General features: G+C 46.1%; 1 protein-coding gene across 1 annotated transcript in view; it reads left to right on the top strand.

Annotated features, from left to right (window-relative positions):
* The window catches only part of LOC130016466 (GPN-loop GTPase 3-like), a 46565-nt gene that overhangs the window by 14404 nt on the left and 10410 nt on the right, over positions 1-21751 (top strand). Inside the window, 6 exon segments of the mRNA XM_056107178.1 lie at positions 1733-1822; positions 1825-1899; positions 4334-4473; positions 5848-5963; positions 6085-6181; positions 7762-7890. Of these exon segments, the coding sequence (XP_055963153.1) occupies positions 1733-1822; positions 1825-1899; positions 4334-4473; positions 5848-5963; positions 6085-6181; positions 7762-7890 (647 nt within the window).

Genomic DNA, 21751 nt, shown 5'->3' with positions numbered 1-21751 from the left:
AAAGTAAAAAATTTAAGAAAACAAATTTAAAATGGAAAAATTTAAAAAATAAATTTAAAAAATGAAATTAAATTTAAGAAAAGAAAAGAAAATGGGAGTAGGTGGGGGGCTGGGCGGCCAGGGCTCTGGGGGAAGAGCGGAGAGTGTTTATTGTGCAATAACTTATTCCATCCTCATTTTTAAAAATTATTATTAGTATTTTTTTTTTTTTTTGCTTTTTGGGTCACAACGGGTGATGCCCAGGAGTTCCTCTGGGCTATGCACTCAGGAATTTCTCCTGGTGGTGCTCAGAGGACCATAGGGATGCTAGGAATCGAACTTGGCCGGCCACTTGCAAGGTAAACGCCCTGCCCGCTGTCATATCGCTCCAACCCTTCAATTTTTTTATTTTATTAAGTGTTTTACAATATTTGATTACATTCAATATTCAGACTCCAATCCCACCACCATTACACCTTCTCACCACCATATTTCGCATAGTTCCATCCCAAACCCCAATCCCTGTCCCAAAGAAGAACTCAAATAATCTATTCTGTTGCATTATTTGATATGAAAAACTGCCAGGGCGCTGGAGGAATAGCACAGTGGGTAGCACGTTTGCCTGGCACACGGCGAAAGTGGGTTCGATTCCCAGCATCCCATACGGTCCCCTGAGCACCATTAGCCAGGGGTAATTCCTGAGTGCAGAGCCAGGAGTAATTCCTGTGCATGAATATGTATGACCCAAAAGCCAAAAAAAAAAATAATAATCGCTAAAAATGCTATAAAAAAAGTATCCTTAGAGGAAAGAGTATGTATTCCACCCAGGGACCATTAAGCCCTTCTATAAGAGATCACTAACATCTTGTAAAAGGTTGAGCCTTGTGTGTTTTATATATATATATATATATATATATATATCTGTAAAAAATATATATATATTTCCCTCTAAGATTGGTTGCCTGCTACTATGAACTCTGTCATATGTGGTACAGCAATTTTGGAGTATGAGCTCCTGCATTTTTTGCTTTTGGGGTCACATCCGGTGGTGCTCAGGGCTGACTCCTGGCTCTGTGCTCAGGGATCACCCCTGGCAGGCTTCCAGGATGGTCCAGGGATTGAAAGTGAGGCAGCCTTGTATGAGGGGAGTGTCCTGCGCTCTGGACTCTCCGTGTCCCCGCTAGGGCCCCTTTAGTTCCACAGCCTTTGTTTTGGGGTCATACCTGGCACTGCACAGGGGTCACTCCTGGCTCTGCACTCAGGAATTACTCCTGGCGGTGCTCGGGGGACCATATGGAATGCTGGGAATCGAACCCGGGTCAGCTGAGTGCAAGGCAAACGCCCTACCCGCTGTGCTACGCTCCAGACCCTATTCTCATTGGCAAAGTTCATTGGCTGAACTTCTTTGTCCTATATTTATTTGTTTTTTTTTTTCTTTTCTTTATGGGTGGGGTCGGATTTGGGCCACTCCCAGCTGTGTTCAGCCCGTCTGGCTCTGTGCTCCAGGATCACTCCTGGTGAAGCTGAGGAACTATATGAGGTGCCAAGGATTGAAAGTGGGTTGTCCACATGCAAGGCAAGCGCCTTACCCACTGTTCTATTCCTCTGGCCCCTGTTTGGTGTCTTTTTGATTTTGTTTTTTGTTTTTTCTTTCTAGCCCCTGTTCAGTTTCTGTGGATACTGTCACAGTTGTAATTACTAAAGAATGTAAATATTTTGGAATGGGCACTCATTTCCTGTATATTCTTTGCAGACATCCGGGAACTGATCGAGGTGGATGATGTGATGGAGGACGGTTCCCTGCGCTTCGGTCCCAATGGAGGACTGGTGTTTTGCATGGAGTATTCACCAGTAACTTTGAGTGGCTGGAGAACTGCCTTGGCCATGTCGAGGATGACTGCATCCTTTTTGACTGTCCAGGTAGCTCAGTAATTAGATTGTCATCATCCCTGGGTTGTGCAGTTCTGTCCTTGGTGGGAGAAAGTGAAATTAACATCTCATTTACTTTTACCTCAGATTCTTGGACAGTGGACTGTCATCCCCTGAGGGGCTGTGGAATGTCTGTTTTCTTCTGTTTGGGGGCCACATGCAGAGGTGCTAGAGGCTGGGGCTCTTCCTAACTGTTATCAAGGGGTTGCTCCCAGCCCTGCTTGGGGAACCAAAGCATGCTGGGAACTGAGCCCAGGCTTTCTGCATGCAGAGCATATGCTCAGTCTCTTGTTTCTTGGGTCCCAGGTCATGCAGCTTTTTTTTTGTTTGTTTTACGGGTCACACCTGGTGATGCTCAGGAATTACTCCTGGCTTTGCACTCAGGAATCACTCCTGGCAGTGCTCAGGGGACCATATGGGATTCTGGGAATCGACTCAGGTCGGCTGTGTGCAAGGCAAACGCCCTACCTGCTGTGCTATCACTCCAGCTTCGGTCATGCAGCTCTTGAAAGGTTTGCTTTAGAGCTAGAGAGACAGAAGGATGGGTAGGATGCTGCGGTAGACACAGGTTCAGTCCTTGGCACCATATATGGTTCAATGAATACTAGTGGGTATGGGCCAAAAACAAGATTTTTTTTTGTTTGTTTTTTTAGGGCCATAGTACACCAGCTAAAGCCCTTGCCTTGCTTTCTGCCAGCCCAAGTTTGGATCCCTGGTTCCAGATAGGATCCCCCAAGCACTGCCAGGAGTTATTTTTAGTACAGAGTCAGGAATCCTCCCAGAATACCAGTGGGTGTGACCCAAACTTCCTCCCCTCACACTAAGAGAATAAAAATTTGTTTTAAAATCTGTCATTGTCGGGGCTGGATCAATGTGATAGCACAGCAGGTTGGGCGTTTGCCTTGCACATACCCGACCCAGGTTCGAATCCCAGCATCCCATATGGTCCCCTGAGCACCGCTAGGAGTGGTTCCTGAGTGCAGAGCCAGGAGTAACCCCTGAGCATCTCTGGGTGTGACCCAAAATGCAAATAATAATAATAATAATAATAATAATAATAATAAATTAATAAATGAAATCTCTGTGACTGTTCTCCCATTGTTCATTGATTTGCTTGAGCAGGCCCAGTAACTTCCATCGTGAGACTTGTTGATACAGTGTTTGTCATATCAAATATGTCACAGGTAGCTTGACAGGCTTTGCCATGTGGGCAATATACTCTCGGTAGCTTGCTGTGCTATCCGAGAGGGGCAGAGGAGTTGAACCCGGTTTGGCTGTGCCGGCTGCGAGCATGGCAAATGCCCTAGCACTGTGCTATTACTGCAGCCCATTTTAAAATCATTTTTAAAAATTTTCGTGCAACCAGCCAACATGGCCGACTGGAGTTTGATTCCTTTGCCCCTCTTGGAGAGCCCGGCAGGCTACCGAAGAGTATCTCGCCTGCAGAGCAGAGCCTGGCAAGCTCCCCGTGACATTTTCAATATGCCAAATACAGTAACAATTGTCACAATGGAGATGTTACTGGGCCTGCTCGAGCAAATCGATGAACAGGAGGACAGTGATGATGATGATGACAGTATATTTTCTTTGTATGCCCCCTTTACATAGATGTACACCCAGAGTTGCTTAAAAATTTATTGGGGGGGCCAGGGGAGCGGGTGTGATAGAACAACTGGTTGGGCGTTTGCCTTGCATTCGGCTGACCCGGAACCCCAGCATATCATATGGTCCCCCGAGCACTGTCAGTAGTAATTTCTGAGTGCAGAGGCAGGAGTAACGCCTGCGCATCACCAGGTGTGACCCAAAATGACAAAAAAAATATTGGGGGAGCCAGAGAGATACTACAGTGTGTAGGGCACTTTCCTTGCACACTGCTAAGGTGATCCCTGCTATCCTATATGGTTCCTGGAGCCTTCCAAGAGTCATCCCTGAGCACAGAATCAGGAATTAGCCCTGAGCACTATCAGGTAGTCCACAAAACAAAAAACAAACAAAAATTGAATATAGTTTAGGGGCTAGAGATATAGTGTGCTGGGGACATGCTTTACATGTAATGGGCCTTGCATGTAGGACTCTGAGTAGCCTCGAGCCCTCCCAGCAGTTTCGGGGAGACTCTCAAGCATCCCCACGTGCGGCTTAAAACAAGCAAAATTGAATATATTACTTCTGGGGATTGATTTCCTTTAAAAAATTTGGGGGGCACCGCGGGTGCCGTATCTGATGAAGCTCAGGGGTTACTCCTAGCCTCGTGCTCAGGAATTACTCCTGGCTGTGCTCAAGGGACCCTATGGGATCGAACCCAGGCTGGCTGTGTGCAAGGCAATTTCCCACCCTCTATACTATCTCTCAAGCCCCCTAAGACAGTTTCCGGGAAAAGTTTTTATCCCATAATTGAGGGTTGAATGTATTTCATGTTTATAATAAGCTTGTGTTCTTGTCGGTCAGATCGAGTTGTACACACACCTGCCCGTGATGAAACAGCTGGTTCAGCAGCTGGAACAGTGGGAGTTCCGAGTCTGTGGAGTGTTTCTTGTTGATTCTCAATTCATGGTGGAGTCGTTCAAGGTTTGAAACTATACCTGTCCTTGATTTTCAGTCTCTGGCACAAGCAGAGTACAAATACCTTTAGTCATAATTGTTTAATTGTTACCAGTTCATGAACTATACCCAGGAGTGACTTAGAACTTACGTTTGTTAAATTAATATGCCAAGAAGATGGCTCCAGTGGCAGAGCACAGAGCTGGCATGTTCGAGGCCCTGAGTTTGCCCCTTGTGCAGTTCTAGTGGTCCCCAACTCTCAGCTGTCGCCTTCAGGAGTTGTCCTAGGGCAGTGTCAGAAGTAAGTCCCAAGCACCACTGTGTGTGGCTCCAAAACTAGGGAAAAAAAGAAAGCTGGAGGCTGGAGAGATAGTACAGTGGGTAGAGCTCTTGCCTTGCATGTGGCCAGCCTGGGTGTCATTCCTGCCGTACTGCCACTGGGCCCCCTTAGCCGCTCCAGGAGTGATCCTGGACCACAAAGTTCAGAGTACTACTGGGTATTCCCCAAAACTGAAAGGGAGGACATTTGGTTCCGTCTCCAGCACCCATATGGTTCCCAAAGCTGGTCAGGAGTAACTCGTTAGTGCAGAAGCCGAAGTGACCCACTAGTTATATCAGGGGATTGTGTGACCCAGAAACCCAAAAGGAAATACCCATCAGGGGAGGTGGAGGGGGAGCATGAGAGAAGATAATGTTAAAGGGTCAGAAATAGTACAGCGCTTCCCAAAAATAAATAAATAAGTAAATTTTAAAAATGGGGGCTGGAGTGATAGTACAGCGGGTAGGGCCTTGCACACAGCCAATCCGGGTTCGATTCCTAGCATCCCTGAGCACCACTAGGAGTAATTCATGAGTGCAGAGCCAGGAGTAACCCCTGTGCATTGCCAGGTATTACCACACTCCCCCCCCAAAAAATAGTAAAGGGCTTAAGGTGCTCTCCTTGATGTGGCCCACCTGCTTTTAATCCCTGTCACTACATGTTTCCTCAGTGCTGAACTCAACGCCACCTACCTCCTGAACACTCTAAAATATTGTTGAGTGGAGAAGTGTGGTCACTGTAGATCACGTTTCTCCTTCCCATCTCATCTTTAGAATCCTAAGGTCAGCTATTGGCCCAGCAGTCTTCTGTTAGGCCATGCCTGGCAGTGCTCAGGGCTCACTACTGGTGTTGTACTGAGGAATCACTTAGGTGGTGCTCTGGGAACCCTATGGAGTGCTGGGCTAGAACCTGGGCTGACCAGGCGCAAAGCAAGCACCTTAAAGCCTGGACTCTTGCTCGGGCCCCAATCTTAGCGTTTCTCGTATTTAGGTGGGTTTTGTTCCAGTGGGGATCAGAAACCTTTTATGTGGACACTATTGGTGACAACTGATTCATTGTCCCTTTACTGTGTCCTCTTTCAGTTTATTTCTGGCATCTTGGCAGCCTTGAATGCTATGGTATCTCTAGAAATCCCGCAAGTTAACATCATGACCAAAATGGACCTGCTGAGTAAAAGAGCTAAAAAGGAAGTTGAGAAGTAAGTTCACTATAATTAACGTCACATTTGCAGTGCTGAACCTTTTTCGTTTCACTTCGATTGTCAGTCTACAAATTTAGTGTTTCGAATTCTTTGCTTCCCCAGTCTATCATTTTTGAAGGTTTCTAGATCCAGGCATGTATTCTTTATTAGATGATTCTACAAGCAACTTCAGAAGCAAAAAATTCAAAAAATTGACTAATGCCATATGTGGGCTGGTAAGACTTTGTATTTTTCTAATTTTTGGTGGTTGGGGGGTGGGCCTCCTATGCTGGGGGGCCAAGGGGCCACTCTGATTATTGGCCCTCCAGGCTAGTAGTGGTCAGTGCTGGGGCCCTGAGGGCCGTATCAGCACTATTGTTTGCTTCCTGGCTGTACCCAACAATGCTCAGGATGCCATCTGGTGCCAAGAATGAAGCTCTGTGCTAATCCCTGGGCTGATGAGTTTTGCAAGTGTTTGGGGTTGTTGTGGGTTGTTTATAAGGTTTGAGGGCGACACCCGGTGGTGCTCAGGGGCTGTTTCTCCCCTGTGCCTGGTGGACCATATGTGGTGCTGGGTGTTCAAACTGAGGTGTGCGGAGTGCAGGCCAGTTGTAACCCCAGTCGTAGCTCTTCATCACCTCCCCCCGCACCTCCTAGACTCATATTTTTCTTAATGGTCTTGTCACATGCTTACACACCCCCAGGCAGTGGCCACCATATGGACGGCACAGACAGGCGCATTTCTTTTTATAGGGGAGCAGCATGTTGGGAGCAGTGGGCTGTCTGCTTCGAAGTTAGTATAGAAGTAGGGAGAGAGCTCAGTGGGCAGCACCACTGGCTTTGCACACAAGGGGCAGAGGGTTAATCTCTGGCACCATATGGTCGCCACCAGCGTTGTCTGGATGTGGCCTCCCCTCACCTCTGAAAAAAGTTGTCATTGGTTGTAGCAGAGAGGGCAGGAGGTCACACTGAGCAGTGGTCAGAGTTTATTCTTGGCTCTGCCTCCAGAAATCATTCCTGGTGGGCTCCGGGAGCATACGGGATGCGGGGGATCGAACCCGGGTGCATCCCTTGCCTATGTGCAAGGCAAGCGCCCAACTCAGTGTATGAGCTCTCCCGTCCCACAGTAGAGAAATTCTGCAATGTCTTTTTTTCCTGGCCACTTGGCACATGAGAATTGCCTGTACCCTTTTGAAATTTTCAGTGGTTGTTGAATGCAGATAAATTACTTTAAAAGAATTCTCAATTTCTGGTTGGGTCTGGAGCGATAGCACAGCAGGTAGGACGTATGCGTGGCATGCGTCCGACCCAGGTTTGATTCCTAGCATCCATAGGTCCCCTGAGCATCACCAGGACTTATTCCTGAGTATATGAACCAGGAGTAACCCCTGTGCATCACCAGGTGTAAAGTAAAGTAAAGTAAAGTAAAGTAAAGTAAAGTAAAGTAAAGTAAAGGCCCTCCCGTTGATCTTCAATTTGCTCGAGCGGGCCCAGTAATGTCTCCATTGGAGACTTTGTTGTTACTGTGTCTGGCATATCAAATACGTCACGGGGAGCTTGCCAGGCTCTGCCGTGCGGGCGAGATACTCTCGGTAGCTTGCCCTACCGCTGTGCTATCGCTCCAAAAAGTCTTTAGTTAAGTAATGTTGTAATGTTACTAGTGTTCCAATAGGTAAGAGTTCATAAAAAAATTAATGCTGATTTGCTGTTGTTCTGTCTGCTCCTCCCTGCACAGGCATAGATGGTTTTAATTAGACTACCAATGCTCACACTCAAGCGTCAGTTGCATGACCTTTCTGAAATCTCTAATTTGTAGATTGATGACTACAGCATGGTCCGATTTTTGCCTTACGATCAGTCCGAAGAAGAAAGCATGAACATTGTATTACAGCATATTGATTTTGCCATTCAGTACGGAGAAGACTTGGAATTCAAGGAACCCAAGGTAATTTCTGATGATTTAGATTTGCCAGGGCCAGAGAACAGTACAGAGGGAAAGACCATTCTCTGCCTCGTCAAGGCTGATGCTGGGTCAGTTCCCCGTTTCATGTCTGGTCCCTGAGCACAGAGCCAGGATTGCCCTGAACACCTCTGCCCTCCTGTTTGATCTAAGCAGCTCCTTTAGTTAAAGTCTTGGGGGCAGCAAGAACCTGGCCCGTTCTGGCTGATCTCTGGGTGTGGCTCAAGAACTCAAAACCAAAACCAGAAAAAAAAGAGTAACCAAAATATATATAAATAAACATAAATAAAAAGTCCTGGGAGCTTGGTGTGATAATCTATGTATCCTGGCAGTTGTTCAGGTTACACGGCAGTTGGTGGGTGTAACTGTCTAGCTACTGGAAGGTCCAGTCCCAAACTGTGTAGGCTTGGAGATCTCAGCCCCGGGTCCCCCACACCTGGGTTGCTCTGCCAGTTCCTTTATGCGTGAAGCCCTTCCAAGCGTGTGGAGAGTGGTCTCAGCATGACTTTGGCCTTGTGCCAGACGTCTTCTGCTGTTGGCTCTGGTGAGGACAGTCAGGCATGGGGTAGGAGTCTCCGCCTTGTTCTCTCCCGGGAGCTTGGTGTGATAATCAAGTGATTATCAGTGATTCATTAAAAAGTAAAAAATTTAAAGAAATAAATTAAAAACGGAAAAATTCAAAAACTTAAAAATTTTAAAAATAAAATTAAATTTAAGAAAAGAAAATGGGATTTGGTGGGGAGCCGTGCGGCTGGGGCTCTGGAGGAGGAGCACAGACTGTTTATTGTGCAATAACTTATTCCCTACCACCCTCATTTTTAAAAACTATTATTATTATTATTATTTTCCCTTTTGGGTCACACCCGGTGATGCCCAGGGGTTCCTCCTGGCTCTGCACTCAGGAATTCCTCCTGGTGGTGCTCAGAGGACCATAGGGGATGCTGGGAATCAAACCTCGCCGGCCACTTGCAAGGTAAATGCCCTGCCTACTGTCATATCGCTCCAACTCCCCAAATTTTTTATTTTATAAAGTGTTTTACAATATTTGATTATATTCAATATTCAGATTCCAATCCCACCACCATTACACCTTCTCACCACCATATTTCGGGTAGCTCTATCCCGAACCCCAATCCCTGTCTCAAAGCAGAACTGAAATAATTTATTTTCTTGTATTGTTTGATATGAAAAACTGCCAGGGCGCTGGAGTGATAGCACAGTGGGTGGGATGTTTGCCTTGCATGCGGCGAAACTGGGTTCGATTCCAAGCATCCCATATGGTCCCCTGAGCACCATTAGCCAGGGATAATTCCTGAGTGCAGAGCCAGGAGAAATTCCTGTGCATAGACAGGTATGGCCCCCCCGAAAAATATCGCTGAAAATCCTATAAAAAAAGTATCCTTAGAGGAAGGAGTGTGTATTCTACCCAGGGGCCGTTAAGCCCTTCGGTAAGAGATCACTAACATGTTGTAAAAGGTTGAGCCTTGTGTGTTTATATATATATAGCACAGTGGTAGGGCGTTTGCCTTGCAAACAGCCAACGTGGCCAACCCGAGATCGATTCCTCCATCCCTCTCAGAGAGCCCGGCAAGCTACCGACAGTATCTCGCCCGCATGGCAGAGCCTGGCAAGCTACCCATGATGTATTTGATATGCCAAACACAGTAACAACAAAGTCTGCAATGGAGACGATACTGGACCCGCTCGAGCAAATTGAAGAACAATGGGAGGACAGTGATACAGTGAACCAAAACCCTGGTTGCAGATTACGTGGCTTTTGTGCTCCAGAACCTGATGGTGCTTTGGGCCCCCGGTTCAGAAAAGGCAAGTGCCCCACCCCCTGTGCTGTCTCGTTCGCCCCAATTTTGTTAGTGAATATCTATTAGCACTTCTACTGGGTATTATAGAGCATTGCCTGAACAGTAGGTCAATACATACTGGGTCTGCGGAGAAATCAACGTATTTTCTATTTTGTGTTTTATTTATATCAGGAACATGAAGATGAGTTGTCTTCTATGTTGGATGAATATTTTCAAGAATGCCAGAACAAATGAAGAGTATGTTACGATGCAACTGGATGCGGGGCTGGAGTGAAAGCACAGTAGGTAGGGCATTTCCCTTGCACGCGACAGACCTGGTTTCGAATCCCAACATCCCATATGGGCCACCAAGCGCCGCCAGGAGTAATTCCTGAGTGAAGAGCCAGGAGTAACACCTGTGCTCTCCGGGTGTGACCCAAAAACCGAAAAAAAAAAAAAAAGGCAAATGGATGCTTGTGAAGAGTAGCAATCACAATTTATTTAAATGAAAATATAACAGATAAAGTAAAAACAAAGAATAAATATCATAAAATATACCGATGCAAGATACTCATTGGTGGGAGGGTATCCAGACAGAGACATTGATGTGAGACCCTGGGCTTCTTTCAGTTGTAAACATGCTAGGTCCTCTGGGAACTTGTCCAATGTTGCCACAGCGGGTGGCCGTGCAGCTGGTACTCGAGAGATCAGTGTTGGCGCTGACCTTGGACACGGAGCCAAGTATGCTTTCAGAGCAGGAGCTAAAGAATCAATAAGAGAAAAGGTCACCCAGATGGCTCCTTCCATGGATTCTCCAAAGCTGACCCCAACAGGGAGCCCAGCAGGAAGGGGAGACCATGGGCCCACCTCACGGGGGTTTCCTGTGGAGGCCTCCCCGGAATGGGCTCTCTGGCCTGTGACTCTCCTTTCCCACACCAGTGCCCAGGACACCTCTAGGTGGGCCTTTTCGCATTCCCATTTTTCTTGTGCATATACACACACCCCTTGTTTCTTACCCGTTTTCTTCTGGTGCTCTGAGTCTCGTTCTCTGCCATATGTGTGAGGCCATGGCATTGAAGGCGGTGCCCTTTGGGGAGTTGAAAATCCTTGGCCAATCTCAACTTTCTGCTTAGATGGTGTCTGGCTGTGCTTGGTGCTGGCTGATTCCAGACTTTCTTCAGAGGAACTGGACCCAGAGGATATGTAGAAGATCTTCTTTCTCTCCTGTGGGCTGCTCTGCTGAGGGAGCGTCTCTCTCTCCTGTGCGCTGCTCTGCTGAGGGAGAACCACAAAGGCTCAGCTCCAGAAGCGCTGCTTCCCCCTCCCTTCTGAGTTCCTCCCTGCTGGTGGACCTGCATCTACACAGGCCTCCCATAGGAATGAGATTGAAACAATCAAGTTTAGAAAAGTCTTGGCCAAAGAGCACCTCCTAGTGCCAACTCAGTGAGCAGTGACCTGGCTTTGGGGGCTAGATTTGATGACTCACCTGGTAGGAGAGGCTGCCCTCAAGATGATCTCACAACACACACACAGACACACGTACATACACAAATACACATACTCACACACACACACCATCTCCAGTACACACTCAAATTTACTCTCTCCGATAAAAACGTTCACACACGGGTGTGCACACTTTTCCACACACACAGCGTCTGCGCCATCACTCTCAGGGAGGTGATGAAGACTGATCACGGTCATCAGTGCTGGGCTGCCCGGGCCAGTTCCTGCTGACCTGAACTAGCGGCTGTCTTCGTGAAGAATTCCGGGGAGTTCTCCAGTGAGTCCTCACCCAGTTTCTGAATCTTTTCAGTGTCCTACACTTGGGGGTTTTACAACCACGATTTCTTGGTAAACAGCAAAACATGTTTGCTGTCTGTGCGTTTCCGCAGTGAAGCAAGTAATGAGTATGGGGGCAGTTGGGGAGGCTGCAGAATGTCTGGTTGCATCACAAAGAGAGGTCGGTGATGTCATGGAGCGCATCACAGCGAGGACAGGTCAGCTGTGGCCCTGCAGCAGGGCTTGCTCTCTGTGCAGCCCCTCTGGGCTGCTGCTGCTCTCCCTCTTCCCACAAGTCCTGTCCACGTGGTGAACTCAAGGCCCTGGGGAGAGCAGGGAGCAGCCACTTGGAAGAATGTGCTGCTAAAATGTTATTTTCCTTTTTTTTTTGAATGTAGGTGTACTGCTATATATTCGGCCACTGATTAGCTGATTGAATTGGGCATGAACTCCTCCTTACTCTCTTTTTTTTCATTTTTTATTATTGTCTTTATTGAATCACTGTGAGAGCAGTTACAAAGTTTCGGTTCTATGTCGGGTCTAAGTCTAAGTCATGCAATGAAACACCGGTACCTTCACTAGTGCCCATTCTCCACTTCCAAAATCCCCAATATACCCCCATCCCACACCCTCCCTATACCTGTGGGGCAGATGATTTACACATTACTCTCTCTCTACTTGGATCCCATTCAATAGTTCGACACCAGACCCACCTTTATTATTTGAGATTTTACACCAACACTCAGATTTGCTGAAAAGGCAACAGTAGACAATTTGTGATCTATTGCTGGTTATGGATAACATATGATGTCGCGCGGCTGCAGTAGGGCCATGTGATTTTGAAATCCTGAAATTTTATCACAAATCTGGAGGGATTTCTGTCAAAAGCCATTAGGTTTTGAGATTTGCTCCTGAGTCTCTGGGATCATGGCCAGTAAGCAGCTTGATCAGGAGCCAAAGAGGGCATTTGTGGGCAGCGACTCAGGGTCTTGTTGGGATAGGGAGGAAAAGGGTGGCTCCACCACCATCCTGTGAGACCCCGCGCGTCTCGTCACTGCGAGCCCAAACCTGACTGTGCAGTGACCTCTGAAGCATGGCGGCCATAGGGCCGCCGGGGGGGAACAGGCCAAGGCACGAAACCTATTCCCACCTGGATTGACCCAGCACTGGTAACCTACTGCATGGACCAGACACATTTCTGCCAAAAGCCCCTGGGTTTCGAGATTTGTTCCTGAGTCTCTGGGATAATGGCCATTAAGCAGTTCAATCAGGAACCAGAGAGGCCATGCCTCCAATTATATAGCTGAGCTGCAGGTGTTTTGTCCGTGTGTTTCCCACATACCAAACTTTTCCGTTTACTTTCTTGGTAAACTTTGCCCCAAGTTTTTGGGGTCTGGCCAAAGGCACGGAAGCAATTTTTTTTTATTAGTGAGACATCATGAGGTACAGTTGCAGACTTACAAATTTTTGTTTTGGGGTTTCAATTATACAGTGATCAAATACCCATCTCTCCACCAGTGCCCATTTCCCACCACCACGGAATCTAGGATCCCTCCCACCCCCCACTCCCCCTTCCCACCCTGCTACTGTAATAGGGCATTCCCTTTTGTTCTCTCTCTCTTATTGGGTGTTGTGGTTTGTAAAACAGGCAATGGGTGACAATAATGTTTGTTCTATAGTCTACTTTCAGCATGCTTTTCCTATCTTGGGAGGATCCTCCCAACACCCTGTATTTGGTGCTCCCTTCTCTATCTGAGCTCCCTTTTCCCCTAGCCTGTGTGGTTGGCCTCCAAGCCATGGAGTAAAATTAAAATGAAAGCTATCTTTTAATAGCATCAGGGCTGCAGACTTAATATAAAGGATGGTGTGTCCTTTGAGTGCAAGATGCCCAGGTCCATTCCTGGCACCATATGTTCTGTACCATCCCTCAGGAGTGACATTCAAGACCAGAGATGGAAGTCACGTTGAACACCCCAGGTACCACCCTGTGTGATCCCAAATCCCTCCTTTCCCTCAAAGTAAAAGAAATGAATAGCACCAAGTACGATTGTGAGAATTGAGGAGGCATAGAACTAGTACTGCAGGTTGGGTGCTTGCCTTGCATGCATCCAGCTTGGGTTCCTTCCCCATTACTGCGTGTGGTCCCAGGAGCCCCTGAGGGTGATCGAGCGTGATCTCTGGCCAAGCTCTAGGCACAGCTAGGTGTACTCCTCCTCCCAAAAAAGATTTTGAAGGTGAAATTGCAATGAATGTAAATAATTTTGTATATAACAAAGTGGCACTGATGGTCACAGCTGCTCTTGGATAATTTTTATTGATTTTGGGAGCAAAACGTATTGTAACATACAATTATTTTTCCAAAGGATTAATACCTGGGAAAATTAAGTAAGATCATTATCTTACCTTTATCTTTTAGTTTTCGTACACTGAAAATTATTTGTACAATTAAAAGACTAAAAGTCACTTGATCGCTTGATCACTTGATACCCCGTTACTCATCGATTTACACGAGCGGTGCCAGCAACGTCTCCATTCATCCCTGTTGTGTGCTAGCATAGCCCCGTGGCATCTGCTCGTTCTAGGAATATGCAGAGCCTCAAACCGATCATTCAGGGTCTTCTTTGTTTGTTTGTTTTATTAGTGAAACACCATGAGGTACAGTTGTATACTTCCAAGTTGTTGTGCTTGGGTTTCAGTTATCCAATGATTGAGTACCCATCCCACCAGCAGTGCCCATTCTCCACCCCCACCCATCCCAGTATCCCTCCCACCCACCCCTATCGCCCATCCCACCCTACCTCTGTGGCAGGGCACTCCCTTTTGTTCTCTGTCTCCTTTTGGGTGCTGTGGTTTGCAGAAGAGGCACTGGGTGGCAATCATGTTCAGTCTGTAGTCAACCTTCAGCATGCATCTCCCCTTCTGGTCGGATCTTCCCAGCACCCTTTATTTGGTGCTCCCTTCTCAATCTGAACTGCCTTTAGCCCTAGAGTGTGTGGCTGGCCTCGAAGCCATGGATTGAACCTCCTGGTATTTATCACAGCTGTTCTTGGGTGTTAGTCTCTTATTTTGTTACTTTATGTTACCCAGATGAATGCAATCTTTCCATGTCTGTCCCTCTCTTTCTGACTCATTTAGCTTAGCAAAATATTTTCCATGTAGTACCACTTGTATGTCAATTTCATGACTTCATTTTTCTAACTGCTACATAGTACTCCATTGTGTGGATGTACCAAAGTTTCTTTAACCAGTCATCTGTTCTCGGGCACTCAGGTTTTTTCCATATTCTAGCTGTTGTAAACAGTGCTGCAATGAACAAACAAGTGTAGATGTCACTTCGACTATACTTTTTACCCTCTGCGGGGTATATTCCCAGGAGTGGTATTGTTGGGTCAAATGGGAGCTCAATTTCTAATTTTTTGAGAGTCATCCATACTGTTTCCCAAAAGGGCTGAACCAGTTGGCATTCCCACCAGCAGTGAAGGAGGGTCCCTTTCTCGCCACATCCGCGCCAACACAAGTTGCTTTTGTTCTTTTGAATGTGGGCCAGTCTCTGTGGTGTGAAATGATATCTCATTGTTGTTTTGGTCTGCATCTCCCTGATGATTAATGAGGTGGAGTATTTTCTCATGTGCCTTTTAGCCATTCGGATTTCTTCTTTGAGAAAGTCTCTGTTCATTTCATTGCCCCCTTTTTCACTGGGTTGGATGTTTTCTTCTTGTGGAGTTCAACCAGTTCTTTGTATATCCTTGATATCAACCCCTTGTCAGATGTGTATTTGGAGACTATCCTTTCCCATTCTGTAGATTGTCTTTGTATTTTGGTCACTGTTTCTTTTGTGGTGCAGAAGCTTCTTAGTTTAAGATAGTCCCATTTGTCTTTCTCTGTTTTCACTTGCTTGGCCAGTGGCGTGACATCTTTGAAGATACCATTAGCTTCAGTGTCATGGAGGGTTTTGCCAACTTTGTCTTCAGTGTACCTTATGGATTCCAGTCTGATGTTGAGGACTTTAATCCATTTTGATCTTACCTTTGTACATGGTGTTAGGCAGAGATCTAAAGGTAAAGGTAAAGACCCTCCCGTTGATCATCGATTTGCTCGAGCGGCCCCAGTAACATCTCCATTGGAGACTTTGTTGTTACTGTGTTTGGCATATCGAATACGTCACGGGGAGCTTGCCAGGCTCTGCCGTGAGGGCGAGATACTCTCGGTAGCTTGCTAAGCCTCTCCGAGAGGGGCAGAGGAATCGAACTCGGGTCGGCCATGTTGGCTGTGTGCAAGGCAAACGCCCTACCGCTGTGCTGTCACTCCAGCCTGGGAAACGTCACCCGGCCCGGACACGGACAGGATTGACAGATTTATAGCTCATTCTTGATTCCGTGGGTGGTGATGCATGGCCGTTCTTAGTTGGTGGAGCGATTTGTCTGGTTAATTCCGGTAACGAACGAGCCTGGTATTTATTTTTAGTTTTAAATTTTTATTTTTTCATTAGTGAAACACCATGAGGTACAGTTATAGACATATAAATTTTTGTGCTTGGGTTTCAGTTATACAATGATGAAGCACCCATCCCTCCACAAGTGCCCATCCTCCACCACCATGCGTCCCAGCATCCCTCCCACCCCCCATCCCCCCTGTCCCACCCTGCCTCTGTGGCAGGGCATTCCCCCTTGTTCTCTCTCTTTTCTTTTAGGTACTGTGTTTTGCAAGAGAGGCATTGAGTGGCAATCATGTTTGGTCTATAGACTACTTTTAGCATGCTTCTCCCACCCTGGGAGGGTCCTCACAACACCCTTTATTTGGTGCTCTCTTCTCTATCTGAGCTTCCTTTTCACGTAGCACGTGTGGGTGGCCTTCAAGTCATGGAGCAAAATTCCTGGTACTAATCTCAGCAATTCCTGGGTGTTAGTCTCCCGTTTTGTTGCTTTATGTTCCCCAGATGAATGCAATCTTTCTGTGTCTATCCCGCTCCTTCTAACTCATTTCGCTTAACATGATACTACCCATGTCTTACTACTTGTATGTAACTTTCATAACTTCATCTTTTCTAACAGCTACATAGTACTCCATTGTGTAAATGTGCCAAAGTTTCTTTAACCAGTCATCTGTTCTCGGGCACTCAGGTTTTTTCCAGATTCTGTAAGCCCAGTTTTTTACATGTGGTCATGCAGTTTCGCCAGTACCATTTGTAGAAAAGGCATTCTTTCTGGCCGCTTTATCAAAGCTTAGATGATCATATGTTTGAGGGGAGATGCCAGTATATTCAACCCTGTTCCATAGGTCTGCAGCTCTGCCTTTGTTCCAGTACCATGCTGTTTTAATTATTACTGCTTTGTAGTAGAGTTTGAGGTTCGGGAGGTTAATTCCTCCCATTTTCTTTTTCCCAAGAACGGCTTTAGTTACTCGAGGGGGCTTATTGTTCCATATAAATTTCAGGAGTGTTTGCTCCATTTCTTTCTAGAATGTCATGGGTATCCTAATAGGGATTGCATTGAATTTGTACAGTGCTTTGGGAATATTGCCATTTTGACAATATTAATTCTCTCGATCCATGAACAGGGGATATTTTTCCATTTCCTCGCGTCCTCTTTTATTTCAAGAAGCAGCGTTTTATAGTTTTCTTTGTACAGGTCCTTTAGTTCCTTAGTTAAACTAATTCCTAGGTAGTTGATTTTCTGGTGTACAATTGTGAATGGGATTGTTTTATTCATTTCATTTTCTTCTCTCTCACTATTTGCACATAGGAAAGCCATGGACTTTTGGGTATTGATTTTATAGCCTGCAACTTTACTGTACAAGTCTATCGTTTCTAGGAGTTTCTTGGTAGAGGTTTTAGGATTCTCTAAGTATAGTATCATATCATCTGCGAATAGTGAGAGCTTGCTTTCTTCCTTTCCTCTTTGGATGCCCCTAAAATTGTTTTTTTTTTTTTGGCCTAATCGCTATTGCTAGTATTTCCAGTACTATGTTGAACAGTAGTGGAGACAGTGGGCATCCTTGTCTCATCCCTGATCTTAGGAGGAAGGCTCCCAGTTTTTCCCCATTGAGGATGATGCTTGCTGTAGGCTTGTGGTGGATGGCTTTAATTATATTGAGGAAAATCCCCTCTATTCCCTCTATCCCCAAGAGCACCTCCTAGTGCCAACTCAATGAGCAGTGACCTGGCCATGAGGGCTAGATTTGATGACTCACCTGCTAAGAGCAGGCTGCCCTCAAGATGATCTCACAACACACACGCACACACATACAGACACACGTACATACACAAATACACATACTCACACACACACCATCTCCAGTACACACTCGGATTTTCTCTCTTCGATAAACACGTGTGCACACGGGTGTGCACACACTTCCGTACACTCAGCTTCTGCGCCATTACTCTCAGGGAGGTGATGAAGACTGATCACGGCCAGCAGTGCTCGGGGTGCCCGGGCCAGTTCCTGCTGACCTGAACTAGCGGCTGTCCTCGTGAAGAATTCCGGGGAGTTCTCCAATGAGTCCTCACCCAGTTTCTGAATCTTTTCAGTGTCCTACACTTGGGGGTTTTACAACCACGATTTCTTGGTAAGCAGCAAAACATGTTTGCTGTCTATGCGTTTCCGCAGTGAACCAAGTAATGAGTATGGGGGCAGTTGGGGAGGCTGCAGAATGTCTGGTTGCATCACAAAGAGAGGTCGGTGATGTCATGGAGCGCATCACAGCGAGGACAGGTCAGCTGTGGCCCTGCAGCAGGGCTTGCTCTCTGCACAGCCCCCTCTGGGCTGCTGCTGCTCTCCCTCTTCCCACAAGTCTTGTCCAGGTGGTGAACTCAAGGCCCTGGGGAGAGCAGGGAGCAGCCACTTGAAAGAATGTGCTGCTAAAAAGTTATTTTCCTTTTTTTTTTTAATGTAGAAGTACTGCTATTTATTTAGCCACTGGTTAGCTGATTGAATTGTGCATGAACTTCACCTTACTTTTTTAAATTCATTTTTATCATTTTCTTTATTGAATCTCCGTGAGAGCAGTTACAAAGCTTTCGGGTCTAAGTCTCAGTCATACAATGAAACACCCGTACCTTCACCAGTGCCTATTCTCCACCACCATAACCCCAGTATACCCCCATCCCACACCCTCCCCTTACCGGTGGGGCAGATGATTTCCACATTACTCTCTCTCTACTTTGATCACATTCAATATTTCGACACCAGACCCACCATTATTATTTGAGATTTTACCCCAACACTCAGATCTGCTGAAAAGGCAACCGTAGACAATTTGTGTTCTATTGCTGGTTAGGGATAACATATGATGTTGCGCGGCTGCAGTAGGGCCATGTGATTTTGAAATTCTGAAATTTTAACACTTAAATCTGCAGGGATTTCTGCCAAAAGCCACTGGGTTTCGAGATTTGCTCCTGAGTGTCTTGGATCATGGCCATTGAGCAGCTTGATCAGGAGCCAGAGAGGCCTTTCATGGGCGATGACTTGGGGTCTCGTTGGGGTAGGGAAGACAGGCCCGGCTCCTCCCCCATCCTGTGAGGTCCTACCGTTTCGTCACTCTGGGCATAGACCTGACTGTCCAATGGCCTCTAGAGGATGATGACCACTGAACCGCCAAAGGGGAGCAGGTGGAGGGACAACACCCTTTCCCCCCTGGTGTGGCCTGGTGACAATAACCTACTTCGTTGTCCAGACACATTTCTGCTAAAAGCCCCTGGATTTCGAGATTTGTTTCTGAGTCTCTGGGATCATGGCCATTAAGTAGTTCAATCAGGAAGCAGAGAGGCCATCCCTTCAATTATATAGCTGAGCTGGAGGTGTTTTGTGGGTGTGTTTCCCACACACCTAACTTTTGGCCGTTTACTTTCTTGGTAAATTTTGCCTCAAGTTTTTGTGGTCTGATCAAAAGGCACAGCAGCAATTTTTTTTTCACTAGTGAGACATCATCAGTTACAGTTGTAGACTTACATATTTGTGTTTGGGTTTCAATTATACAGTGATCAAATACCCATCTCTCCACCAGTGCCCATTTCCCACCACCATGGATCCCAGTATTCCTCCCACCCCCAATTCCTCTCATCCCACCCTGCCACTGTAGCAGGGCATTCCCTTTTGTTCTCTCTCTCTTATTGGGTGTTGTGGTTTGCAAAAGAGGCAATGGGTGACAATCATGTTTGGTCTATAGTCTACATTCAGCATGCTTCTCCCATCCTGGGAGGATCCTCCCAACTCCTTTATTTGGTGTTCCCTTCTCTATCTGAGCTCCCTTTTCCCCTTGCATGTGTGGTTGGCCTCCAAGCCATGGAAGAAAATTCCTGGTAATATTCTCGGCATTCTTGGGTGTTAATCTCCTATTTTGTTACTTTATGTTCCTCAGATGAATGCAATCTTTCCATGTCTATCCCTTTCTTTCTGAGTCATTTCGCTTAACATGGTACTTTCCATGTCTTACCACTTGTATGGAAATTTCGTGACTTCGTCTTTTCTAACAGCTACATAGTACTCCAGTGTGTAAATGTGCCAAAGTTTCTTTAGCCAGTCATCTGTTCTCAGGCACTCAGGTTTTTTCCAGATTCTGGCTTTTGTAAATAGTGACACAGCAGCAATTTTGGGGTATCTGGAAGTGTGAAGGCGCCATGAGGCTGCTGATGCCCTCGCCTCACGGGTATACATTGACCTGCTGGCGACACCATACTCCTGTCCTTTTTTTTTTTAAGTTCAGCAAAAATAGATTATTGTAAGAAATTTGGAGATTGGATGTGAAGGGAGAGAAAGTGAAGAATGTGGATTCATGAGCAAACATGGGCTTCTCCAAAGTAGAAAAAAGTTGGAAGAGAAAAACTTGTTCAAGGGAGAACATGGGTTTCTCCAGAGTGAAAAAATCTGAAAGTGCCAGACTGAAAAAAACTGAAAGTTTTTTTTCATGGGAAAAAAAATCCAAGCAATAATGAGTCTGTTATCAGCAGCATACCTGAATCTGATGTTGAGTTATTTTGGAATTGCTGCTGCTTAAAGCAATCTTTTAATAGCATCAGGGCTGCAGACTTAATATAAAGGATGGTGTGTCGTTTGAGTGCAAGATGCCCAGGTTCCATTCCTGGCACCGTACTTTCTGTCCATACCGACAGAGGTGCAGAGATGGAAGTCACCTTGTACATCCCAGGTACCACCCTGTGTGATCCCAAATCCCTCCTTTCCCTCAAAGTAAAATAATATGAATAGCGCCAAATACGATTGTGAGTATTGAGGAGGCATAGAACTAGTACTGCAGGTTGGGTGCTTTCCTTGCATGCATCCAGCTTGGGTTCCTTCCCCATTACTGCGTGTGGTCCCAGGAACCCCTGAGGGTGATCGAGAGTGATCTCTGGCCAAGCTCTAGGCACAGCTAGGTGTACTCCTCCTCCCAAAAAAGATTTTGAAGGTGAAATTGCAATGAATGTAAATAATTTTGTATATAAGAAAGTAGCAATGATGGTCACAGCCGCTATTGGATTATTTTTATTGATTTTGGGGTGGAAAACGTATAGTAAGATACAATCTTTTTCAAAGGAAAAATACCTGTGAAAATTAAGTAAGATCATTATCTTACCTTTATTTTTTAGTTTTCCTACACTGAAAATTATTTGTACAATTAAAGACTAAAAGTCACTTGATCACTTGATACCCCGGTACTCATCCATTGACTTGAGCGGGTGTCAGAAGCGTTTCCATTCATCCCTGTTGCGTGCTAGCGTAGCCAAATTGCATCTGCTCGTTCTAGGAATATGCAGAGCCTCAAACCGATCATTCAGGGTCTTGATGAAGAAATCTGACCATCTTGTAGGTTGGCGTCCACCCGGCGTTTTGACGTCCCGTGGAATCTAGTCAGTAATGGCTCTAGTCCAGCCGTCATCTCTAAATCTCATTAAGTGTCCAGCCCATCTGATTTTTGATGCCTTGGCAAATGAGATAGAGTCCTTGATTCTTTAGCATTGACAGAGATCGGAACTCCGGATACTATCTCTCATTTGAGTGACGCGTGATACTCCAAGCATAGCTCTTTCGATTCCTCTTTGAGAGACCCGAATAGTGTTTTCATCCTGTTTTCGTACGGCCCAGGTCTCTGAGGCATATATTATTGCAGGAGGAACAGTGGAATCAATGAGATGTGCTCAGAGCTGAAGGCTCTTTGTCCTCTTAGTTATTTCTTCAATTCTCTTAAAGGCATTACAAGCCACTCCCTTCCTCCTGCATAACTCAGATGCTAGGTCATTCATCTTGTTGATTTCTCGACCTTGGTATATA

The sequence above is a fragment of the Sorex fumeus genome, unplaced genomic scaffold (genome assembly GCF_029834395.1).
Source record: "Sorex fumeus unplaced genomic scaffold, SorFum_2.1 ptg000155l, whole genome shotgun sequence".
NCBI lineage: Eukaryota > Metazoa > Chordata > Mammalia > Eulipotyphla > Soricidae > Sorex > Sorex fumeus.
The sequence above is the reverse complement of the archived record's forward strand: the minus strand, read 5'-3'. Positions and strand labels throughout refer to the sequence as shown.